At 44.6% G+C, this 27,144-nt stretch overlaps 1 protein-coding gene across 1 annotated transcript in view; it reads left to right on the forward strand.

Moving 5' to 3' along the window:
* Nucleotides 1-1,210: 1,210 nt before the first annotated feature.
* Nucleotides 1,211-27,144, forward strand: part of iglon5 (IgLON family member 5) — a 97,632-nt gene continuing 71,698 nt past the window's right edge. The window contains exon 1 of the mRNA XM_076738091.1: nucleotides 1,211-2,032. Coding sequence (XP_076594206.1) covers nucleotides 1,972-2,032 — 61 coding nt within the window. The 5' untranslated portion in view covers nucleotides 1,211-1,971. The remainder of the gene's footprint in view (nucleotides 2,033-27,144) is intronic.

The raw sequence follows: 27,144 nt of genomic DNA on the forward strand, positions 1-27,144 counted from the left end.
GCAGTATCCATAAATCATAAATCATTAATTTTGCATCAGTTAGCTAAAAATCAGAAAGTAGCATTCACAAATAACAGCCTAATGAGCCTGTGGTTAACATTATAAACATGACTGGCTCCTGATTCATTCCACTGTGTCAAATTTAATTAATGGTGAATAATAAGTATTTACAAACAAATCACACACTGTAAGTAACTAATGCTGGGCTTTGATTAGCTGACTCATAAATCAGTTCTGGGTTTTCTTAGCGCTTGCCCATTCATCTTTCTCCATCTTTCATCTGAGACAGACATGCAGTCAGTTAATCCCCAACTGTATTTATTGTAATTCAGTCCGAATACCATAAATCAGCATGCAGCACTTTGTTACTTATGCACTCAGCAGTAATAAAGCATTAATTGGTTATTCAGGGAATAAAGAAATGAGTGTATCAGTCAAAAATGGAACAATACGTCAGCTAATATGGAAATAATAATCTCTGGCCTACAGTAAACAGTGTGAAAAATAAATATAAAATACACAGCCAATGGGCACTGCATGAGCTGTATGTTGTTTCTGACCAAGGAGGTCCGCTGATATGATGCAATATGAGTGTAATGAACTGTCAAATGTTCAGGAAGCATGCATAAAGTTTGGTTTTCGGGGAGTTTCACAGCTTCCTGTCTTGTAGCCGGCATCTCCAACACTTAGCTCTCATGCCAGATGATTAGCTCACCGTGTGAATGGCCTTTTAAAGAAGATGAGATCTCCACTAAGGCAACTTCCTCTCGCACTTTTAGCACCAAGCGCTGCACAGAGACTAACATGCTTATAAATGGCTCATTAGTACTTCTGCATAAATATTAAGTGTCTTATGTCACCTGCCATTATGTCAGCAGTGTGAGTGAGTCAGATGGTGTGTTTCCTGCAGTGCTGTTACAATCTGCACCCAGTCCACCCAGACCACCCTCACCCAACTTACATGCATGTATGCATGCATTCTTCTCCTCTGGCCTGACAACACTCGTTTTCAGCAATTGAGTAACATCTGCTCATCAGCAACACAATGTTCTCTTTACTCCAAAAACCCCGCGCGCCGGAGTCCATATGGCTCCACCTGCCCGTCACTCACCCCCTCCCACCTCTGTCCCTGTAGTTATCATGCCTGCCTGTCCCCCCGTGGACTGTTTTCTCTGAGTACTGCAGCAACACCGTCCTGGCTATAAATCACATTGCATTATCGCCGCGCCGCGCTTCGCCTAGCGCTCTGCCCGCCCAGTGCGCGCCTGCGATTGGCCGGTGAGGCTCCTTGGCCGGCCTCTCCGAGCGGGACATCGGTGCAATTGTAAATCCCGCCTCCTTCCTTGGGGCCGGTGATTGGGAAAGGGGCTCTCCTTGAACTGTCAATCATGCTCTTTCTTGTGCGCCTCGCATTCAGTGCTGCTCCCTGCGACGCGCTGAGTGCGGAGCGAAGAGACGCGCTGCATACCAACAGAGACATACGGGACCAGGCTAATTAAGGCTCAAGTGGCGACTTGCAACTGGTCAGGACGCACAGACTCCATCCTGTTCTCTGGCAGAAAAACATTCATGTCAAGTCACTGGACAGTTTGAATTTTGCCTTTTCTTCTCATGCATTTCCTAAAACATCTTCTCTTTCCTTGAAGGCACTGAGAGCCAAACTAAGTGTCTGGGATATTTGTTTTTTTTTTTTCTTCCTCTGCTCTGATATTTTTCGGGTTGATAGATTATTTTACACGGGAGAAGACAAACAGCCCTTTCCGTCTCTCTCTCCGACATCAAAAGGAAAAGTCAAGTGGACAAGACTGATGTTTTCGTCCACTCACATGTAGAAGCGTCGGACTATTTCTGCTGATATTCATTCTCTGGGCCGTTTTTTATACACACAGGTTCCCCGCAACGGTACCTTACAGGAGGAATACGGAGGCATTTTGGCTACAAAAACAAGCAGAAATCAATCAGAACTCCATCATGGGCTGCCCTCTCTTGTGGAACGCGTTCGCTGGTTTGATCCTGGTTCTGCTGTCGAAAGGTAAGTTCTTACGAGCTACTTTGGCGGTGTGCTGACGGTTCCGTGCTGCTGCGCCTCTACGTTTCTTCGCCTTTCATTTTCTGAAAACGGCTGTGGAGGTGAATACTAATGACGGGGGGGGGGGGGTCTACCTGCCTGCGAATCACGCGTGTCTGCTGTGCCACTGCGCTCCAGCTTTTCCATTTGCTCGCGCAGAGATTTATTTAAATGTAGAGAGACATGCTGTGTGTGTGTGTGCGTGCGTGTGTGCGCGCGCGTCTACGTGCATGGGCGCGTGCGTGCGAGCGCAGCGCCAGGTTCATCTCCAAGCCAACCTCGTGGTTCAGTGTAAGCAACGAGTGATGCATGTTAAGATGCTTACTATGAAAAAAGCAAACACCCATCCCAGTTTTCTGTGAACATTCCTTTACGTGACATGAATGGCCTGGTATCCCACGCACATGACGCACCACCAGTGCGGGGGGAGGGGGTGGCTGTGCTGGTGGTGGTGGTGGTGGTGGTGGTGGGGGGGGGGGGTGTAACATAAGTGGTAAAGCAATGCAGAGAGACTCCGGAGAGAAAGACAGTGTTTTGTTCTCTGTCTTCAAACCCAAGGTCGAGAGAGACAAAGAGAAATAAATGGTGAAGGATGGACAATCGGGGCAGCTGAGGGGGTCAAACATGCAGTGGGTAGTCGAGCATATATTTTTTCTTTTATCACAGGCTTGAAACATCTTCTCCACGGCTCAACAGACCAGCGCACTTCATTCATCCGCTCTTCAATTCCTGCAGTTAAAATCTTCTACAGGGCTTAGATAACACACTACCAGAGGATTCAGGTGCCACATTACCCTGCTTCATTAGGAATAACACAAACAGTGCTGGTATGTTGTTGCTGTCCACGGGGAACGCTAACCAGGGGATTCTTAAAATCCCTTTTCATTTTTCAACATCTGTTAATATTCTCCCCATGCTATGGGATGTCCCATCATATATTAGTTGTGCAAGGCATTTTCACCATGTACTCTAATTTCCCCCTGCCCGTCTAACATGAACACACACACACACAAATACACACACCTGGCTCAATTAGTCCTGCCTTCATCCTGTGGGAAATCAGTATATAAATAAATTACTCCGGCCCTTAATAACAATAATTGATGTGTCAGTGCAATAAGATGTGAGGTTAACAACCTGCAGATGCAGACGGGCTATAGCCTCCTGCTCCTGAGCTCCTTGTGGGCAGGAGAGCCCAGCTGGTCATGGTTGGCTTGCCACAGCAAGCCCCTTCTCCACACCAGGCAGAGAGCAGACGGACAGCCCTGCAGGACGCACACAGCACACAAACACAATGGGCTCAGCACCACACAAACCAACCCTACAAGCACACTGAGTCTCATTTCACCTTTCAGCCCTGTGAATTTGTGACCTGTGGGGTTTTTGGGGATGTGAAGGTGTGGCCAATCATGTCAGAGGAATGATTGGATATTGATGTGAGTTGTGCACATTGCAGCACATGTGAAGCAGACTCATCTCGGAGAGGGATCCCGCCTGCTGTTCTGAGTTGCTGTAGGTCCACAACACGTCCGTCTTTTAGGGTAGAAAGCATGCATTATAAAGGAAGAACATGACTGTTAAAGAGGCACTGTCCGCTCCTTGATAAATCATGCAGCAGTGGAATAATCCTTTTTATCTGTGCCCCTTAGAGTCGGGCCAGTGTGGATGCTTAAATGCTCCACCACCACTGTAAAGCAGATTGTGTGTGAGTTATTATTGCTAGGTTAATGATGTATAAGACAAATTCCTGAATGACTGTACATAATTTTATTCATCTGAAGATATTTCTTGCTCCTGACAGAAATTATCACTCATTTAGCCAGCTCACATTATGCACGACAAATATTTATTAAGAGAGAGTGCTATTTTATCTTTCCTACCCTCAGAAACAGACAGTAAAATGTGTTTCAGACCTGTACAATGGTCTGCCAACCAGGTTGAAAAGGGCTTTTTCTATGCTGCAAAACACAATTAGGCGATTCAAAGCTTTCCTACTGGCTTGGCATGTGCATGCACAAGCCACTCCATGGGTGTGATGGCCAGCTCCTGGCATGCCATCATGCCATTCCTTACCTCAATTATTCTTCCTTTTCCTCACTTAAAATGTCTGAGAACCATAACTCTAGAAAGGTGGATGGCCAAGCGCCCACTCATACATACAGTAAAATATCAGCATATTTCTGGCACACAAGCAGTCTGCAATTAATCAAAACCTGTTTCATCTATGAGACCAGACACTGTGAGGCTTTGCTGATTTCCCGATGATGAAACATTAAGCCTGCGAATGTATCCACACACACACACACACACACACACACACACACACACACCTCCACACGAAATTAAACAATTTACCCTCCGCTCAAAGGATTTCTGTTATGACAGAAACCTGCAAGATCTGATAATGAGAATAATGTCGTCATTGATTCAGTGAAAAGTGAAGATGACAAGAGAAATTGCCTCTGCTTACGGTGGTACATTAGGTCACAGCAGAGGACATTTAAGGTTATATATCAAAGGATATTATTTTAATATTATATTCAGAAGTTTAAAAAAACAGATCTCAGCCTTGTGGGTATTCATTAATGCAATTATTGCAGGAAATCTCACTTTCCCAGGGTGCACACTGTATTGTATACCTTACATATATGTCACGAATGCTCAAAGAGTCCAACAGATGGGTCTTCCCACCGATATGCACTGCTGTGATGGAGGTTCTGGTAAGAGGAAGTGTGCGGGGCAGAAACACAGGTGAAAACAGGCAGGGTTGCTTTGTAGCCCACCATCCTTCTTGTCTCAGCAACATATGGGGGCCAAGTGGGGTCAATGCACATTGCACATGTTAGCACGTAGCCACCTTCGTCCCTGCCCCCTCACACACACACACGCACACACACACATGCACGTGCACACACACGCTTGACTGGATCGCCAGTCTTGGCTTGGACATGAAGAGAAGGGAGATGCCAGCATCAACAGATGCCTTGCGCTCCTATTCTGGAGGGGCCTCTGCTTTTTCTCCCTCCCTTTGAAATCCATGGTGTCTGTGTGCTGTTGTTCTCCATGTTTGGCTTAGAAATGCTCTGCCATTTTGGCAGGTTTTATTTATCTGCAAGTGTTGGAGTGAGAGGGCCTGGATTTGGTCTCAAGAGCCTCAGGGACATGGGTTGGAGGTTTAACCAGCCTGGAGTGGGTCTGAGGTCTGAATGTTTTCCCCTTAGGTTTCACTTCACTATTTCTCTCACTGCTCTGTGGTGGCCTGTGATGCTGTGAATCCAGCATCTTCCGCTGAATCTATTCCTCACACCTGGTGCAGTCAAGAAAGTGCTTTAAGAACTATCTTGTCTCCAGCTGTGTTTTGACCTAGGACTGGCAGTGACAGGCACTGTGATGGAAAACAAATAGGTGAGTTTGATGTTGTATAGAAACTTGATTTGTCTTAATGGTTAAGAGCTGATATATCAACATTAAAAGATGTTCCAAGTCTGATAAAGTCAGAAAAGTTTGGAGAATAAAGTACAGTGTACGGGAGAATGTTTGTGAGATGTGCTTTAATCAGAGTTCAAGCCCAGGAGGTGCTCAACCCTACTGTGTTTTTACTGGTTGATTCTACTACTTCTACTGCTAATAATAATAATAATAATAATAATAATAATAATAATAATAATAATAATAATAATATATTCCATAGCAGTTCAAATTGTTGTGAGCTGGAATGACCCAGAAACATGAAACCAAATAAATAAATGGAAATGATGTCCAAGTGCCTCCAAAGATATTTGACCCAATCAGCCAGATGGAGTAATTAAGTCCCAAAAATTCAGTTTTGGAAAGACCACTCCCCTCAGCCCAGCTGACTTGAAACTGGACACACGTCAGTTCAGCTCACTGTGCTCCACAAAAAAACCCTCTAGGACCATAAAAGTCCACCATGTTGATTTTTTTTTTTTTTTTGTCACTGATATGAGTAGAACTTGTTGCTGTATCAACATTAAATTGTGTATACAGCATCAGGGGGTCGAGATAGGCTTTTTTCTACTATAAATGAGCAAGATTGGCTGAACGACATCAAACAAAAAAGTTTGCGAGGAGCGGCGCTTATCAGGAAAATGAACCCAGTCATCATAAGTTTTGATACATATCTACAGGCTGAGACTGGAAATGGGCCTACTGAAACATTTAGAGCCCGACCCACAGGGGGCACCACACGAAACAAAAATGTGTACCTCAACACCCAGGGGACAGAATTTCACCAGTTTAATTGGACATGCTCTCGGGTCAGTGTCAGTCAAAATCTGAAGTCACACTGATGACTGTAACTGGGCGTGGACTATCACATATTTGCTCATAACTCAAGGTGCTTTTGAGCAATCCTGATTAAGCTCACCGGAGACGTCCCACGCTATCTCCTGAACATTCCCGCTGAGCTTTGTTCAAATCCGATGAAGGGGGGACAAATGGCGGAACTCTGAGTGTGCACTTATTGAACGGCTGCAGGCTTTGTGATGATGAAACAAGTGTGTCATGTTGGTCCCACTCCGTGTTTAAACAAAATGAAAGTAGCTGAAGTGACTTTGCTCACCTTCGTGAGCCTGAAAGCTGCTCGTTGCTCGCGGCTTTAATTGTGGCCCAGTGAGCTGCTTCCTGCTGTTGAGCGTCAAAGGGCCTGAACTATTTCTAATTGATTTTGATATACTCCACTGTTGATGTACGTTAGGAGGTGCTGTTACGGTAAAGGCATCAGAAAGTGAGAATTATCATTTTTAATCTTAAAGCAACAGAAGCATTTTGAAAATATACCAGAAGATACTGAAAAAGTCAAATAGCTCCCACTAATGATTTAGGATAATAACGTTTGTAATGAAACAGCTTTTGTACCACGACTTTATCCCTCTGTTTACACTGCAAAGAATTATATCTTACCCAGCAACCACTGACAGCATTTTTATTGGATTTCAAGGTGTTAAGGATCCACATCAAGGACTGAAAAATACATCCGGTTCAGTCCAATTTTATTGTCTCACATGGGAAATCTGGCTTGCAGAATGGCAAAAGCACACACACCAAAGCAGACTCATTCATCAGTATAATATGATTTTTAGGGATGAACACACAATACCCATAAAAACTGTAAGAAAACAGTCAGTCAAAATAGAATTGTAAACATAAATGAGAACAAGCAAGAGCAGAAGAAATTAAAAAAAAAACAAAAAAAAAAAAAACAAGAAGACAGTAGGACAATAAAACAACGACTCTCTTTGGCAGCTGTAATGCTTGTGAATTAAGCGATCTTATTGCACACACTAAAAAGAAATGTTCGAATCTATAGCACATGGCTCTGGGGAGTCTTTACCTCCGTCCTGAAGAAGGCAACTCAAATGCTGTATTTCAGGGGTGGCAGGTATCAGTGACCAGAACAGAGAGGAATGTTGAGTTGAAGTCATTATCAGGTTTTGCGGCATTTCCAATTACAGGTTAGACAGAGATGAATAACCCCCGAGCTGGTGACCCCGCGACCTGAAAGGCTGAAGCCGAACTCTGCATCTCATAGTGTTGGCAGCAATCTGGCCAGAGCGGTGACTGAGAGGTCACTGGTTCAATCCCAGTGAGGATGGTTAGTCACAGTGTTGCCGTGGACGATCGGCGGATACGGCACCACCTCGCTGCCCTTGAGATTTCTCCTGTCGGTTTTGATAAACACTTCACTGGGCCTCACATATTGGTTCGGGGGGTTGGCAATTACACATAGTGTCAGTGTCATAAATAATGATTACAGCGAGGCTTGTTTGCAATTATAATTACAGTTATAATATATGGAGTTCAGTGTAATGGAAAGGAACCAGGACCGCTTTCAGCTCGGGACAGGTAGTTATACTGTGTTTAATTACTGTAGTAATTCGCTTCGTTACAACCTCCCCTCGTCCTCCCCGTGTCCCAGTCCCAGCTTAAAGACCTGCGTCGGTCCGGGTGTGAATATGAATATTAGCTGTGGGTTCTCACTGTAACAAATGAAAGAGGGCTATGTTTTATTTAGTGCAGTGGAAGGATCATTCAAGAGGGAGCAGAGTGGCTGTAGAAGCAGGAATAAGTGGTGGCTCGTGTACGCACATCAACCACTGCCCACGCACACACGCGCACACACACACACTCTCACACAGAAATAAACGTATGCATGCATACACTGTGGAATAGCTCCTTTGCTTGGGCCACTGGGAAGATGAATTTCAACAATTCCCCTGCTAAAGGTGTGAACGGTAAATCAATAGAAAGCCAATGGAGCCCAGCCCATTAGGGAGACCAGGGCAGGGGACATCTTATATTTTGTATGTATATATATATGTGTGTGTGTGTGTGTGTGTGTGTGTGTGTGTGTGTTTGTGGTCATGTATTACTCATGTTGTGGGGACATAAATCTCCTCGTACTTGCGGAGAAAAACCACAAGTTCCCGTAATGTAAATCATTACATTACACAGACTGGGGCTAAGGTTAGGGATAGGCAAGTGGTGGTTATGCTTATGGTTAGATTAAGTCTCCAAGAAATTAATGGAAGTCTATGTAATGTCTCCGCAAGTGATGAAAACCTAATATGTGCGCGTGTGCGTATAGATATAGATACATGCATATACATCAGCATGGGTATTAATAACTCTCATTGATCTCTGTTCAGTAGCGTTCATATCGAGAAAATCGAATGTCTCAGCACAGTGCACATTTCTTCTCTTTGGTTTTCAAGGCTTCAGTCCATGCTGCAGATTGAGCTGTCTGCAGGGAGAAAGAGGGAGCGAGAAAAAGAGATGTTTTCTTGTTTGGTGATGTGCAGATGTTACACATTTAAGAGGAATGAATACTGTTAGAGGGGGAGGGAGAGCACTGTGTGATTTTCTTCTCTCTATTCCTCTTCCTTCTAGTCTTTTTTTGTGCCAGGGAGTTAGCATCATTGGAAACACAATTCAGATTAGTGCAGGCGGATTGTCCTAGGGGAGCCGGGAGGGACGAGGGTCCCGCTTCTCTCCCTGTCCTCATTACCAAAAGACAAGGAGCTCGCCGGCAAATCAATGGAAAAGGCTTAGGCACTAATGCAGGCCATGCCTGGTGATGGGACTTAGCTTTGTGTGTGTGATTTTTTGTGTCTCAGTGTGTTCATGTGTTTACGCGTTTGATCCTTCCCTTGTGTGTGTGTGTGTGTGTGTGTGTAAGTTTAATCATTCGTGCTACAACAGAATGCTGGAGAAAAACATTAGTTTCAAACGACTGCTGAATGGCTCGCCGTTGGAGTAACCTCAAAACTCCCGGTTAACTGTGCTGATATTTACCACGGGGACATACGATAGCGTGGAAGCCTTTTAATTATGCGGAGATAACGTCAGATTCATCAGTGAATCCATTTTGTCCAACGCTAACACTGTTACCATTGTAATTATAATTGCTCGGGGCATTGTTGCCATGACTACTACTACTTCAATAGCCTGCAGTTGTGTACAACTTCCTTTACTCTGACAAAAAAAAAAAAAAGAAAAAGAACAGCACCTTGGTGTCTCCTGTCAACAACCCCCTGCAGCGGATGCTGCCATCAAAATATGCCGAACAATCCACCTGTCTCACGGCTCAATCTGTGCCGCGTCTGTCCTTGCTGGAGCTGATGCCGTTGTTGTTCTCACATTTGCCTTCATCCCACACTCACGCTTTTGTTTTGTTTACACAGGTAAAACTACCAGGTGCAACAAATGCTAAATAATGGTTTCATGTTGTGGATTTTCAGCCCCTCTGCCGCCTCTGACATCTCAAGGTGCTGGAGGTGTTTCTGGGTCTGTGCAGAGGGGAAGGGAGGGCAAGAGGGAAGAGAGGGAAATAAATAAAACTGAGGAAAACAGATCAATAAATATTTCAGCAGCTGCTCCCTTCACAGACTTCTCCTGAAGCCATAAGAGGTGGAGAGAGAGCTGGAGAGAGGGAGGGATGGATAAAGTGCAAGAAAGAGAGAGAGAACAGGGGTAATTGTGTTCCAGACTCTCATTCACAGTGAGCGAGAGAGATGGAGGGTGAAAGAGAGAGACAGAGAATGGGGATAATTGTGTCCCAGACTTTAATAGACAGAGAGAGAGAAGGCGTGAGCGAGGGGTGGAGAAGCGACACAGGGTGTGCTAATGAGCACCACATACCAACATTGTCTCCTGCGGGAACAAAAAAAGGCATACGAGAGGCTGGGTCCCCGGACTTTGGCACTACATAATAGCAACTGTAAGAATCTCTCTCGTCCTGACTTTCACATAATTCTAATTCCTGTCAGGAGTTAGAGACAGACCGTGTGGGTGTGTAGTTTGTGCAGAGAGCAGTTCGAAATGATAATGAGCCGGTCAGCAGCTGAGACGGCTAACGTGTTGCCGTGAATCAAGTCCGGCCAGTGTCCATGCCACCCCTCTCCAGTCATTAGCGGGAGCGTTCGCACGTCGGCATGACATTTGCACACACAAAAAACACCCTACATGCAGCGTGTGTGGTGCGGGAGCATGTATATTTAAAGCAGAGAGTGAGAAGCGGCGTGGGGGGAGACGGAGGGGAGCCTGTGAGGGTGGACAGGCTGGAGAGATGGAGGAGTTATGAAAAAATGATTGAAGGAGTGCTGCTGGGAGGAAGCAAGGGAAGAGAGACAGATGGTACGAGGGAAGAAGGGGAGGAGGGATTCAAAGACCCGCAACAGGCAGTGATCGAGATGGATTGATTTCGCAGGCAGATGATTAGGTGGAATAAAAAACATGGCAGGTTTATCCTGCCAATGAAAACTGTGTTTGGGTGATATTGCTATGAGTGGGAGTAGTAAAATTGTTTCAGGGTCACTTGTTTTCTGATACTGCAGCATTAAGGAGCTGGTGCTAATGTGATCTGCCACTGGTTAGGGAGTTATTCCAGTGAGGCAGCACACCTCTAATAAGACGCTCATGCAGTGTGCCCACATCATAATAAGTGGTTTGGAGCTTGTCAAGAATCAACAGGTCACATAAAATATTATACTTCGACACTCTTTTAAATTGCCAGGATAAAGAGCAATCAGATACTAACATTACATGTTTCGGTTGCTGTTTGAAAGGCTGTATAATTAGGAAAACAAACCACGCCAATGCCTGGCGGTAGTCAGCGCTTGACGTCGTCGCTGCCCTGCACTCAGAGCTTATGCTGTGATTTAGAGATACGCTGCAACTCTCCTGTGGTTTCAGGCTGCCACGTGGCTCCAGCTCCAGCTGTGAAGGTACCGGCAGGATTTTCTTGTAATAAAGTGTCCATATTAGCGCGACATCTTGACAGTAAGACTCAGTTAAGGAGAATTTCACTCAGGATTTGTCTGTGACAGCCCGTAGATGGACTCCAGTGTCTTGAAAGATTTGGATTGTGCACGTGCTCTGGGTGTTGGACAATTAAAAACTGCCTCGCACATTTTGAGGCATAAGATCACAGGAATATTTTTTGAACAAAATATCATATTTGCGGTGCTCTTGTGGTAATTGGGATGTTAGGTGAGATTTCATCAAAGATTTGTACCGCAATAGACCATTAATTGGGTTTGGGAGAAGACGCTGCCGTGTTATTGTATTATGATATTTCACTAATTAGATGTGTGGTTGGATAACGCTAAAAGCCTGTGCTGCTCTTCCCAGTATTGTAAAGCCGTGAGTGAAATTCCATTAGTGCTTGGACCTGCATGGGGGTGGCTGTGCGCACAGTATACGACTCAGACATTATTTAAGACATTTCCAGGGAAAGGGCTTACATTGTGCTTCAACCACGTTTCAGTCTGTTCTTCACTGAGGGATGTGGGTGAATATCTAATTTGTTGTGTAATGTCATTCCTGGGGTGCCAGAGTGATTTTCAAATACTGATCAAATATATATATATATATATTTTGTACACATTTCAAGGCTTTAAAGACACATGTCAATTAATTTTTTCTTTCCCCGTGTGTTAGAGCGGCGCTGAACATGAAGGAATATGGCCAAATTGTACTCATTAAAATGCATGTCATTCCTGAGATACAAGTCAAATTTCCAATTAAAATTTCTCTTCATTCTGTCCTCGTTGAGCTGCTGTTTACTCCCAGATGCAGCAGTTGTGCACTACTAAAGCAAATGTATCAATAAAAATGATTGCCAGAGCCCAATAATCCATGGGCGTTCTGCATTAATGCTATGTTTGATATACTGATCAAATATGAAGAGTTCATTTGCAAAAGCAGATAAAAGCCATTCTTAAAACGAATAAACCGAAACCACTCTGACTGATATTCCCTTGAGTGCACAAAAAAAACCAAAACATGATTTTTAGGGGAATGAATCAAAACAGAGATTTCGGGGGTTTTTTTGCAAATGAACTCTTCATATAGTGCTGGAAGCGTCAGAGAGGTTTAGCACATAAAAACACAAACATTTGAGCAAATCTCCTTTGTAGAAATGGCTCTGTGAGATCATTTTGTCACAGCGGCAAACATCACACTCTCTCCCCATCACGGGAGTACCGACTGTATCGATGTGACCTTTCTCTGGCCAGCAGACCTCCAGTTCCATTAAGAAATAATGAAGGTGTCAGAAAAGGGCAATTAGCTGCTTAATGTTGGGCAACAGTACTCTAATACAACATATTTTTGCTGACAAGTCAATATCTGTACCTGACAATGACTGTTGTGCTAGGAGACAGGGGAAGAGTTATTAGAACGGTTGACATTATAGAAATGGATGTGTTGATTTAGGTTCCGCTCAGCCTGTTTCACCTCCCCCCCTTTATGCATTTCGGCTATATGCAAAAAAAAATAAATAAAAATCTGCCTTTAAACAGCACTATAAAATGAAAAATCGAGTCACAGACTGAGCGATGATGTGATGAGAGGCCACCAAGACAAAATGAAATGGGGGAAGGTTCAAGATAAAAATGTTGGAGTTCTGCAAAACAGCAAAGCAGAATCCGTATCAGGGTGATGCCAGAGCAGGACCCACAATATCCAAGATTTAAATCAGATCATATCTGAACCACAGAAGAAAAACAACCCCATTCAACACTTGTTATTAAGCTTCATGTTGGCCTATTTATCATAAATATCTGCTTTATCAAACCTGCAGTTACCTTTGTCTGTTATTTCGGGTTTGACAGCTGTAATCAGAATTGATCTGTATACTGCAGGGAGGCAGCTAAATCAGACATGACAAATGTGGGGCAGACAGTGCAGGTGTTTTCTCAATCAGACCGACGTGATTGATCCTCTCTTGAATCCATCATGATCAAGCCTTATTGACATTGGGCTTCTATTAAGATTTTTTTCGTTTTTCGGGGAGACGGGAGAGAGAAGAGAAAGATAGCAGCTGGTCGACTACAGTGCAGAAAGTTGCAGCAAAAAAAAAAAAAAAAAAAAAAAAGCATTTCAGTTCAGCCCTACAGAGCATTTATGAATCCAAATGATGGAAGGAATTCTGCTGGTGCTATTGATTTTCCTTTAATTAGATTTTTTTTTACCAGACTAGTTTTGCGTGGTGAATTGATGTGAGGAGTTTTGATGGCTGGAGAAGACCTCCCTTAAGGTTCAGACAGTTACAGCAATGATGTCATATGTGTAATGGATTGCACTTGATTAAAACATGTTTTGTATCCAAAAATTGGAATGAGGAGCTGAGTGTGACGCATTTGAGCAAATATGTTTGATATCATGCACTGAATAAGAAACTCTTCAGCCAAAGCTTGCCATTTAATGCCTCATTTCTGCTCCCTTCATCACAGCGAGGCTTTTATTCTCAAGTATATAGATGTCCGTTGTCAGCATTTTGACAGTGCAGTTTGATGTAGCGCACTGATTTTTTTCCTTAAAGCAGGCACTTCTAAATGAGCAGAGATCTTCTTTTATACAAGTGTGCTGCACAGGCTGAAAGGAAAGATGGCACAACACAACTTGTCAAGCCATATAGACTGAATGGCTTTGAAATACTGTGTCTTTGAAATGGCAACATTTCAATTCAGGGGACAGCAATTACACAGTCAAAAATGGAAGTGGATGGAATTGCATTACAGTAGCGCTGCATTATTATAATGTAAAACGCAGCCAGTTTGTGTTCCATAAGTTATGCTTTGGTGCTCAGCCCCGGGGACCCCTGGCCTTCTGACTGTGCCCACTCACCCGTTGCCACTTCCTGCTTTCAGCTCACACTTAAAGACACAAGCGCACAACCTAAGGCCATCTGTCTGCTTTTTCTGGGGCAACTTGGTGCCTACAGGGTTATGGATATAATGTGATAAAAAAGTAGCATCAGAGTTGTCAACCTTCTGTGCCTGCCCTGATTAAGTGGGGAACTCCACAACTTGTAATAAAAACTGTGCCTCCCCTGCTGTGGTGCCCCCGTAACATACTCCCTTTGCAGCAAGTTTAATGGGAAAGTGTGGAGATGTTAATAACTTGCTTTGTGCCATACTTCTGCAGGGATGACAGTATCCAGTAGTCTATTGAAATGGTATATCACAGCAGATGCAGGCGAATATGCTCTCCATGATGATCACTGTAGGGCAGAGAAATGTGGCTGTTAATATCACAATCATGTTAAATATGCATATATATATTTCCAATATCTATATGTGTCTTAATAAGGAAAATGCATGTGATACAATAAAGTTGAATGTGTTTCGGAGGAGATGTATCGTCTGCACCTTCTGCAGGACCAAAGAAAAGGTTAGCAGTGGGAAGGACGATAGAAAAAGGACAGATTGCATTACAAAAACTGAGTCAATAATATCTGTCATTTCACATTAGTAAACCAGTGTAGAATATTTTGTCAGACGACAGTAACCCTGCACCGTGCATTACAAACCGCTGACGTCAGGGTGACACTGAGTGGATCCTGGTGAACCGATGAATCCTCTTTGAAAGAAGGTCAAGAGGAGGCAGCGCAGTAATGGCTCCTGCATGTAAGGAAGTGGTAGGTGAGGAGAATGCTGCATTTCAGGAGTTAATTGGCTGGCCTGGAAAGGGTAAGGCCACTCCTGGGATGGGCCGTGCCCTGCACAAAGGATGGATGAGCCAGATAGAGTTGGTTGAGACAGAAGCACACCATATGGAGGGCTGTGTCTCGCTGTGGTTGGTTGTTTTATTTATTAGCTCTGCCAGGTTGGTTGCCACATTCATTTCATGCCTGTGTTACTCCACCTGCATCTTCGGTTGAAGCTGCTGATTTTAAGTAGCTCCATAATCGGGGGACACTCGCTTCCCTCCAAGCTGCAGAAAAAAAATAAATAACGCAATAGCAATGTGGTGTGCATTGTAATAACATGTGATTAATGATATGTTACATTTTTCCGCACTAGCGTTAAACTTTTGATCTTGTGCGCCCACTTGCCTTTTGATCTCTGATATATTCCCTTTTAGATATCCTGCGTCGTATCATCGAATACAGATGCACTTTGATATAACCATAAAATCGTGATTTGAGCAGCAGAGGATGTCACAACATAACCAAACATGACAAATCAGCTCAGCAGTGCTGCACTGACTAATATTACATCATGTTCCCTGGCATGTTAGCTTTATTGCCATTACTCACCAGTGTTCTTTGCAGTTACTCATCGTAATGTCTATCACCTCTGAGTCACTGATGGATCGAAGGAGAATTTGTGAGAGTGAAGATAAAAATATTTTAGCACTAAATATATTGAGTATGACAGCGCTCCATTTCCAAGATAAAACAAAGAAAACATCCAGGTGTTGAATTGGAGCTGAATACAAATCAGACTCACACATCTGGTGTAACACATTCTCAGAAAACTGGGTCAATGCAAACTCCCTGGCCAGAAAGGTGACTTGTTTATTAACTGCTGGCGACAAAAAACCAACCTGAAGGGTGGCATGGAGTCTAGTGGCTCGATGTAGTCGTGGAGTAAAGCGAGGAGTCTGACCTCTCGGCCAATCAGTGAGATTTCAGTTTGGAGGCGAGAGGAGGCTCTCGGCTGCAAGCTTCTTCTCTCCTATTGAAAACAAACCCTGAACAAAGAAATAAACCCGACGGCAAGCATCCATAAAATAAGTCATGCCGTAAGATTTGAGACAAACATTAAATCTGGATCCAAACTCTGTTGTTTCTCCATTGCAGGTTCCCATAAATAAGGAAAACTACAACAAGTGTGTCTGAGAACTGAATCCCCACTTGGCTTCTTTCTGTGTCTGGAACAGGATGACCTACCTGTCCAAAAGATTGTCTGAGTCCATGATCCAGGTGCTCAACCCCAGTCTCGTCTCATGGTCCGTCAAAACCCACCAGGGAAACGGCTCTCCCCTCTCCTTTTTCCTCTTACTCCTTCTCCCATATCAAACAGACAGCCACTACTAAAAGATTCATGCGTGTGGACTTTGGGTCATTAAAGAATGATCCACAGTAAAGCTGTTTTTCACCCTCATAATGAAATCCAATATTCATGAAATGGATTTTCCTCTCTGCTCTCCCACTCACTCCAGCCACAGATGTGTGTTTGCTGGTGTATTTAGCCTGTGTTTGCTCAGCCTTGTTAGGCTAGCACGGGTTAATGGTATCCTAAAGGCGCATTTACAGGCCACACAGTTAATTACACAGGGTTGACGGATGACCTTGCCATACATTACCTGTGTAAAGCAACGCATAGTTAGAGCATATCTGGGTTTTTCTAAGATTGGGGTCAGAGTAAAGACCAGTTAATCAAAGCTTTGTTTACGTAAGTGCGGAGCTCACTATACCAAGCTTCCAGTTAGAAGCAGCAAGACAACATAATCAGATTCGTACATGTGTATCCTACACTATGCAAATTTTGACATTAAATAACACAAATGAATTTTCAGACCTCATCAGTCTGTTTCTGATCCGGTTTATCCATGTGTACCTTTTCAATTTTGTGCTGTTGAAAACATTGCAGATGTGGTGGTTAATAATTAATAACAGTAATACAACTTTTTCATGCAGCACGGTTAAAACAAAAAGAGAAAAAGTACAGATTTGAAAAGTAAGTGCATGAAAAAACAAAGCAGAGAAGATAGATGTTTAAAATTGAGACTGCGGGTGAGGTAAACTATAACAAACAATTCTTGATAAAAGTTGTGGGCGAAGTGCGCATGTGGGCGCTCCGATGGTTTATTACTTGCCATTTTGAAGTCAGTATATCGTGTAGTAAAGATAATTGTTTATTAAACAGGTGAAATGTGAAATTAATCAGAAATCTTTGGAGCTACAGGCATTTTTTTTTCTCGTAATGGGGTGGTGGGAGGTGTCTGCCCTGAGCAGCAGCCAGATAACACCTCCCGTGGAGCCCCGACACCGGCGATGGTGGTGGTGGCTGATGAATTGATGAAGCTGATGAATATGCGAAGGCTGGGCGGTGATGGGGAGGTGGAGGGGCGTGCATAAGAGTAGCATGAATGTACTAAAGCAAAGAGAGAGAGAATCATATTTAAAAAGACAATGAAGGCGTGCTATTGGGTAGAAGTGACCAGCTGATGAGAACAGCTGACAATGGACAACGACAGCAAGGAAATTATGAGGAGTGAATGCGACACGAAGCATGCAACAGAATAGTCTTCCTCACTGGAGCTTCATTTCTTCACGTCCTGTTGTTTTGCCTGTTTTGTTTCGGCACCCTGAGCTGTCACATGATTACCTGCAGGTCGTATTTCAAAACTTAATTATTTCACAAGTTCACTTCTGAAATGTGTTTCTATCCAAACAAACCTTATCTTAATACAACACCACTTTCAGAGCTGTCTGTATCAGTCCTCCCTCAGCTTTGGTTTATATACCGACCCGTGTTCGTTCCCAGAGCGTCAGATATCGCTGCTCTGTCATCCCAGCAGATGGACAGAGCCTTCCTGCCTTGCTAGCTGAAGGTTAATGCCGTGAAATGCTTGGATGGTAAGGTGTAGCAGCAAAACTACAACTACAAAGGGAGCAAGTTGTGTTTGTTGTACCCATCCATCAACCCCACCTTCCTCCATTTGCGGACTTTCTTGCTCTTTATACTACGTCACCTCGCTCTGAGCATTAATATTTAGTTAGTTGACTTAGTTGAAAGCCTGGTGTGTCTCACACAGACGCTGAAGGATTCCTTGCGTGTCTGCATTTGACGCCCTGGGAATGAAACCAGGCTGTACATACAGCATAATTTGATTTCACACATGTATGTGGATCAATAATCATTCAGAATGACTCAAATGTTAACAGACACGAGTTCCACCCGACTCACAACACTTGATATCCTCAGTGGAGACAACACGATTTAATAATAACCCACCTGGATCCAACCACTAGATGGCATTAAGTTAAAATTTCCTTTTTTTTCCTTCTTGTGCTCAGCATGCAGATAGAACTGTTTAATAAACGTGAAATTATTTATCTCTATTGATTTCCATTTTCCTGTTCTTTCACACGTGCGCCGGCCTTTGTGGATGCCGGTTGCCTCAGCCTCCGGCTAGATGGTGGACAGCTCATCAGTATGGATGACAAGAGTTGAGGTGGGACCCTTACCGACTGAGGGGAAAGAGGGTGGACAAGCTTAAAAGCTTGAAGTTAATTAAATTAAAGATAATTCGCTTCTGTAGGTATAAAATGGCCATGTAGCTCTGATTTAATTTTTAGGGCTAGCAGTCATACTAGATTTAAAATAAAAGCAAGTGAGTGACACCAGTGTTGATACCCCAGGGCAGTATTGGTGGTTGAATATTCATGAAGTCATATGGGGGATTGTGTTCAAAAATGCAAAAAAAACCAAAGGGGTGATGTGATGCAAAACAGCCTTCCTGCTTTACTGAATGACGGCAGAATATCTGGAATCTCTGTGATTAAAATTGTGCCAACAAAATACCACTATCATCACTGGCATCAGTAGCAATTTTAATCAAGTCATCTTTTTTTTTGTCATATCATCAAGACATTATGCCACGTTTGATCCTCACCACCTTCATTATGATAACCACCAACACTGTTATCATCAACACTGATAATCAGCGGAATCTTTCCTCCCCATCTTCTCACTGTTATCTCCATCTTTATCAGTGCTGCTAATTCCCAGCATCGCACTCGGCTCTCTGTGGCACAATTGTGTTTTGTTGTCACAGCGAGTCACTGTGTGTGTGTGTGTGTGTGTGTGTGTGTGTGTGTGTGTGTGTGTTTTTTTAACGACAATTACATACTCCACTGAAGCAAAGGAGGTAATCCTTTCTCTCACTGTCTTTGATTATATTTCATTCCACTCATTCTTCAACCCACCACCCGCCAGCCCAACCTGGCATCTACCCTCCACCCACCCACCCTCCTCTGAAATATGCAGCCACCTCCAAATGTGGACATCTGTCCCGACCCCTTTTTGCTCGTTTCTCAATTTCTCCTGTGAAGTCTCTTTCTCTCTGCCTTTAGGTGTCCCTCTCTCAACCCATCTGCTCCCCATTTCTTTTTCATTCAGTTTGCACCATCTTTTCATTGTCATGTGCTGGACCTCTGTTGCTCTTCCCCACTCGCTGTGTCATAAACTGTGAGATTGCTGTGTAGCACCAGGCGTAGCGCTCTGCATGGAGCTGTTTGGGGTGTGTGACAACGGTACGAGCACTCACGCCGGAGGGGATAGGGTTTGTATGCGCATGCACGTGATTGCACACGTTCGTATGTGCGTGTATACAGCCGCCATGCACATGTGTAGATGCGCACGTTTTGTTAACCAGGTCTATTCTGTGAGTCTAAGTGAATCCAGAATGCTTCAAGAAGGACTGATATCAGGAGAGCTGTGGCTGTGCATTCATATATGTGTGTGCAGCATGCATTCGTAGCTGCACCGGCACGTGTGTGTGTGTGTGTGTGTGTGTGTGTTTTTGTGTCAAGAGAAGTGCGGATCCCGTCTGTGATGCTGGAGGCTTTGAGCGCAGAAGGAGGCAGGGTTAAAAGGTCAGCATAGGGTAAGCGCTGCTCCCCCTTTAAAGCATGAGTCACCACAGGAAGTGGAAGCCAGCGGAGGGTCCAGTTCTGTGTGCACCCCACACCCCCTGAGGGGACCTCCACCCACGGGGACAAACACCTCGTTATCTCCTTCATCGTTATCTCTGTTACTGTTGTCCACACCTCCGTTGCTGTCACTGCAAGGGAGAATAAAGTCATCACACACACACACACACACACACACACACACACACACACTCACGGTAGCGGGAAGGGGAGCGCTTGCTCCATTAACAAGTGTTTTCTAATTGGCTCTGAGCACTGACAGACAGCTGAACAAGAACAAGAGCTTTCTATAAATACAGTCTAACAGGCTTGCTTCGCCCCAACGTGAAGTGTACTGAGAGGAACACACACCTGTCTTCACACACATGCACACACACACAAAGCACAAGTTAGACAAACAAGTGAATAAATCAGAGCCTGAATGAATCCGGAGATCTGGATATGTATTTTTTTTTCCCCCCTTTTCTTTTGCCTCATCCATTTCTTCCTTCTGCTTGATCTTCCAGCCTCAAAAGGAAAAGAGAAATTGAATTAAAAAGTGCTTTTGATATCTCTTCCTTGCTGCAGATAAATAAAATGATCAGACTCTGTCAACAGGATGACTTCCGCCCCTGTTTCACCCTCCTCCTTCCATCTCGTCGCCCCCTCCCCCTTTCCCACCCCTCTCCTCTGATTGGAATCTGGAAACCCATTTGCTGTCTTGCTCTCAGACCCAACTCAGGCCGTGTCAGGTAGTCTGCGCACGTCCCCTTTGGTGCTTCTCCCCTCGTCCTCCCCTCCTCGCCTCCCTTCCCTTTTTTCTCTCTTATTGCTCTCTCCTTTCGTCTTTATCCCCCCACCGTCTGCTGCAGGCTCTGTGGAGAATTTGCCCAAATTACCTGTCATACTGGCAGCTACGTGTAAATAAGCCCGGAAAGTGTGTCGCTTTCTCAGTGTCCCCCGTCCCTCCTTCCCCTCCTTCTCTCTCCTCCTTCCTCCCCCCACCTTGACGCTATCTCATCTCACTTCAAACCGCCCTTCCCCTTCTTTTCATTCCATCGCATCTCTCCCCCATTTTTTCTTCTCGCCCTCAACCTCAATCTCCCCTCGCTGTTTATACCTACTTCTCTCTTTCTCCGTCTCTGCTCTCTCAGTTTGCCAACAAAGTCTTTGTGATTCTTTCTAGTGAGGAAAATGAGTTTGTTACTGACTCCGTGGGAGATGTAGCATGCAGAGAAACAGGACATTGACTACCGTCATTTAGCCTCCGGGCTTAGTGAATTAGAAAGTACAGCCTTTGGTCCACTGTCCTGCTAGCTCCAAACAGCTTCGGGTGGTGGAGGTTGGGGGGCAGGATGGAGGTGGAACATGCAGCACATGTTCTCCTCAATGAACAAACAGCAGGCACATGTGTGTTTAGATGCATCGACACGATACTTCATGTATATGTACTTCATGCAGCAAATCCTAGGTGTAACGTTTAATGGTTGCTGTTTAGGCATTTCTGCAGGTTGTTAGTCAAGGTGGGTGGAGGTGGTGGTGTGCGAGTGGGTCGGGGCCAAGCTTTCAGTTCAATTTCTGCTTCAGAAGGTGTAATCATCTCTCACCCAGGGGTTACAGGTGCAAAGACTGTGATTTGGAGGGAGGGGAGTGGAGGCAAAACCTGGAAGAGGATGTTGTAGCAAAGTGGAAAGAGCGATAAGGAGGACATGGAGAGAGGAAGCTCTTAAACCTTGTCCAGGTGACAGAGCCAGACTCTCAATCAAGAGCTACCTTGTAAGATTTATCTAACCCCCCCCCCCACCCCACCCCCCAAAAAATTACAAGCCAATAGAGACATGTCATCCTGGTAAATGAAGAGTGTTCTGGGATACCTCTGGGCTTTTTAAGGACCCTGTCCGGAGCAAACACTCCCACTACCCGTCCAAATTCACGGACAGCTGCTTTTACAAGCTGGACTACTTCATTCATCAAAATGCAGTGTCAATTTCACGTCTTCAAACTGATTCAGTCCAGGCCAACAGAGCTGGAAATCACCAGGGTTTGCCTACACAAATCCAGGGAACCACCTCCGCCTCTGAAATTCAGCACTTTTGCTTTTGCTCTTATCCGAAAGTCCAAAAGTCCACTTTCAATTATCATTCAGTCTGGAATTTCATGCTGTGCCTCTCTTTGTGATCAGATAATTTATACATTTGTTCTTCTTTTAAACCTTTTGTGGGGACTATGAGTGTGGGGCACCGGCAAAGGTTTGCAGAGATGATAGCACCTGTTAGCTAAAGAGGGCTCAATCATGAGCAGTCACGCATCGCGTCACTGTGATCGCACAATGTGGAAAAGAGGGCAAGATGTGCACACTGGGCCCAAGCTGCACTGGTGGAGCACTGTAGCTCTCCTAATTGGAGATGGCCTGCAGCCCTGGTAAAATATACAGTACACAGAGAAGAAGCAAGGAGATAAAAACATGGGCAGGTAGATCAAGACCTCAGAGCATCTTCTGCATGCATATGTTTCTCTGAGGGGATGCAACACAGAGCTTCTGCACAAACATACAGATGCAAAAGCACATACACATGCATATCCTTCCACAAACCCATGCTAATCCATGAGCAGTAATGTAATATATGCATAGCAGTCCCCTGCGGTGTGGCACATCCATGAGGAAAGAAAGCTAAGAGAGAAATTCCTCCTTCCAGTGAATCTTATTAGCATACCTGTTGGAACAGCGCACCCCAGGGCCTTTTTTCACGTGTGCAGTTTTCTCAGACATAGAGGAGGAAGGAGATAGAGGTGGGTGAGCATGTGCGGAGGTACATTGAAAGAAAACAACAGGTGCTGTTCCCCCGCTGGACCATCTCTTAGTTGTGCAGCTTTTTCTCTGAACTTAAAAGTCAACAGTGGATCTAAAAGGCAACACGGGGTAGCGGGGATGTGGATTCCAGCCAGCTGCACCTCCAGATTCACACACACACACTGATTGCATATAATAGTGTGTTGCAGGCAGTGTCTTCAGATTTTTCCTTTGGGGCTATCCTCTGTTCACATTAGTCCAGTAACTCTGCCAGTCAGTCAGCCAGGCAGGCAGGCTGGGCGGAGAAGCAGCAGAGAGGACGTTAGAAACTGCGACAACAAACTGAGCTAGACGCCTTTGATCAGGGCAGCTTTGTGACTCCACACAGCCCTATTTACTCCGGTCTCACTGACACACAGCTGCCCTATTGTCACAAAGCACGGAGAGGCCTCAGGACTCTCTTCCTCACCTCCTCTATGGCCCACTGTTAGTTTGACAAGCTGAAGCCAGGCTTGATTTCTCCCACGGCTAGTGTGCCAAAGAATATCTACGGAACAAAAGCCCAAACAAACATTCACAATTAAAAAGCGTTCATGAAAATGTAGGAGCCAGAGAGAGAAAAATATTCTATCAGCATATTGTGCACCATTACGGTGCACAAATAAGGAAACATGCTTTTGCTAATGAGCTCAGGATAAAATTCCCCACCATGCCATGTTGGCTTTTCATGGCTTGATTTCACATCCATTTATCCGCCCCCTCACAGCAAATGGGCTTGAGAATTTATGCTTTTCTACAACAGTGGTGCTATCAAAGCGGAAAGCTGCCTTTGGATGGGAGAAGAGATAATAAAAGGGGTGTACGACTGGATCAATACCACAGCACTCGCTTGTGTTCAGCCAACAGCGTAAAGGTGTAACAGAGATTGAAACGCTTGAGCCAGATGGCAAGAAGACGTGCTCTTGGAAAAAAAAAAAAAAAGTTTTGTGGGTTTAATTTTGTTTCCATTTCCTGAAAGAGTAATTTAGGAGCACACAGCCAGGACATCCTTGGCTTTTTTGAAATGACGCTGCATTATGTCTACGCTCTGCTGCCGTTTGGTTGAATATCTCCTTTTTTTTTTCCTCTTTTGATCTTCTTTTTTTTTGTTTGTTTGTTGGTTTTCTTTTCACTCCTGTACACAGGACACAGACACCAAGGCAGAGCTGGATCACATACAGCTTTGGCTCTCCAAAGCTGATTGAATTCCTAAGCCCATTTCCCTTCAGAAAGGGAATAAGAGAAGGCAAAAATGATGCATCTCCCCGGCGCTCCAAGACTATCTTCTGCCTTTTCATTCTCCTCCCAGTCTAACTGTGTAACAAAATCCCAAACTGAGATTGAATGATATGACCTTCTTATTCACTTAAGATAAGCAGGAGTCTTTTTTTCAGCTGTGAGAGTAAAAACAAAACTTTCACTTGATTTCGTCTGTAAACCTAATTTTCTTTTCAAAAAGGACGAGCTGAGAGAGGGCAGGGTTTTTGAGTTATTGATTTCTGCATATTTCCTTGAAGCGAAAGCTTTGCTGCTGTACAAATGAGCAGATAATGGTATCCCCATGATGCATTTTGATTGGATTACTCCAGTATGCAGGAAGATGCCTGCACAATGTTTTGGCAGTGAGAACAGAGTAAGTGGGCATGCTCAGACCGGGATTGATTTGGCAGCCCGCGTCACTGGAGCGCTGGTTGCTCACCAGTGTTTCCCTGGCCGCCAAATTATCCTGAAAACCCAAGCAAATTAAGAGCTCGACTGAGTGTTTGTGCAGCACTGTCCAACAAATGTGTTGAGAAATTGTAGCTGCAGTTGGGTACAACATTTAATGATGGAGAATCTCTTACTGGAAGTACATCTGCAAGGGCTGTTAGTCATGCTTCTGGTTTTTTTCTTCATACAAATGACACATAAGGGCAGATCTATTTGATGTGATCCCCCAGGCGGATTAGCGCTGCAGCTCAGTGGCAGACCGAAGCCTGTCCACTGTTCCTTTGCTGCTAAGAGGGGTCGTGGACATGACACAGAGAATGGCCGGGCATGTCGACTCCCCAACATTTTATTATGAACAAAACTTAGTGGGAGAAAAAAATAAAGAGAATGGAGAATGGGAAGAACGAAAGAAAGAAAGACAGAGGGAGAATAATAGGAGCGTTTGTTGCAATGGAGACGAGAAGTCACGGCAGTGTCAAGGGAAAACTCTTTGCTGATGATGGAAACACTGAAGAGTATTGTTAGCCTTGGTGGAGAGTCGTGCAAATGAGAGTTGGGGGGGAGAAAAGGATCGGGGGATAATGATGTGGTCAGGGTTGAAAAGACAGCCTCACGCCGTACAGTGAGGATGAGAACAAATCAGAGCGGGAGACGGAGAAAAGGTGAGATACAGATACAGAAGCAGGCTCGGCTCATGTATTATTGCTGACCATATTGATTGAGCTGGGGAGGCAGAAAAAAGAGAACTACTGACTGTCTTGAAACCAAGTACTGATGGATGGGAGGATGACAGCAGTGTTATACAGACGAATGAAGCGTTCATTCTCCTCTGCGAACAGCATCCGAGAGCCGAGTGAGCGTTCGGAGCAGCGTATATAGTTAATCCTAACTTTGTAAATGACGCCCCTTCATAGGTTTACATAAGGGAGTCGTTGTCATCCCTCTAGGTTAGATTCAGATGATCTACTAACAGAATGATTGTCATCAACGCTCCCAGGGAAGGCAAACTGCATGTTTACCATCGCTGATTGTTTTTTGAATGACTAATACAGGCAAATACAAAATGGTTGTTGTTGTCAGTACCACTTTCCGCCCACAGGCTACAACCTCTCACAGAGGCAATTAGAAATCAAGTGTAGACGTAGACATGCCAACAGAGGGAGTTGCACGTCTGGCTCCCTCTCCCCCCGGGGGAAACCACTGTCTGTGACCTTGAGCAAGGTACGCAATTTTCAGTCAGTGAGCATGTGACAAGTGCAGCAATTGCGTTGAACAGAGAGCCTTATCAACGCGGGAGTCATCTCATCAAGCTGACATGCAGATAATAATATGGCTGAAATGGGAGAAAGACAAAATGTTTGGGAAGGAAAGCTTTCGGCTCAGCACGTCTGTCTGCGGACGAGCTCTCGCCCTTGGCCCCAGCCGCGGTTCAGTGCATGCTTGTGTGGATTCCCTGTGATTGTGTGCGTGCCGGCAACGTGCCCGATGATCACTTGTGTTTGTGCGCGCGCCTGCATGAGTCTGCGCGTGAGTGATCTGTGGCTAGAGCCATCCCTCAGGTGTCTGATATCTGATCGCCTGGATTGATCGGCCCAAGGAGAGCGTGACATTCAGCTCGCACTATCATGCCGCAAGCTCACCCAATAAGGCTGTGGAGCAACGGCGGTGGAGCCCTTTGTTACAGAAAGTTAATTAGGCCTGCTCGAACCACACAAGTGAAAAAAAAAAAAAGAGAGAGAGAAAAGACAGGGTAGATACTTTCAGTCGCGTTGATTTCCCAGCAGTGGGTGACTGTACGATGGAGCTTCCACAGCTATGATGGTGGGTGGGGGTGGGAGGGCGGGCTTCCCTCTTTCTGCTGTAAGGCGAGTCCCTGGGGATGCCAGCTCCATCTTCAGACGAGACGCAGAGGCTTTTAGTGGGGCTCCAGGCAGCACAGGTGCTGCCCCTGCATGCATTGATCTCTCCGTGCTTTTACTATAGGGAATGTCAACCGTGACAATGGAATACACCCAGGCATGGCCATAAGACATGGTGCATTGTAGCCACATACAAAAGTGGAGGCTGCGCATTGAATATAGGCTACGGCATTGCTGTCAATACATCTTCACATCAAATGAATACTGGCTGAAATGCTGACTTTACGAATGGAATTTAATGATCAAAGATAATGCACAGTACTCTTTTACCCTCCTGAATGCATCACAGCTCTTCCCAGGTCTCTTTGCTGGGTTTTTAGGATGATATTTTGCTTTACATTTCTATGGTTTTGGAGTAAAATGCATCCTTTTCACTGGCTTCACTATGTAATACTTCCGACAAGGTTCAGACAATTAATGTTCTCCTCTGCCCCTGTTTGAATTAAGCACTCTTAAGCAGACCAATATCCATCATACATCCCGAACGGCTTTCTCTTAATTTATCTGTTTTCATTGTTTTAATTAATTTGTTTCCATCATTTGAATTTCATATACAGCATTTGCTTCATGTTGTGTTTCAGCACAAGAGCTTCAGACTGACTTTTTCCATGATTAGCACTGGTGCACCCTATTGAACGGAGCACCACTTAAATCAACATGCAATGCA

Source organism: Chaetodon auriga, chromosome 8 (assembly GCF_051107435.1).
Source record: "Chaetodon auriga isolate fChaAug3 chromosome 8, fChaAug3.hap1, whole genome shotgun sequence".
NCBI classification, from domain to species: Eukaryota; Metazoa; Chordata; class Actinopteri; order Chaetodontiformes; family Chaetodontidae; genus Chaetodon; species Chaetodon auriga.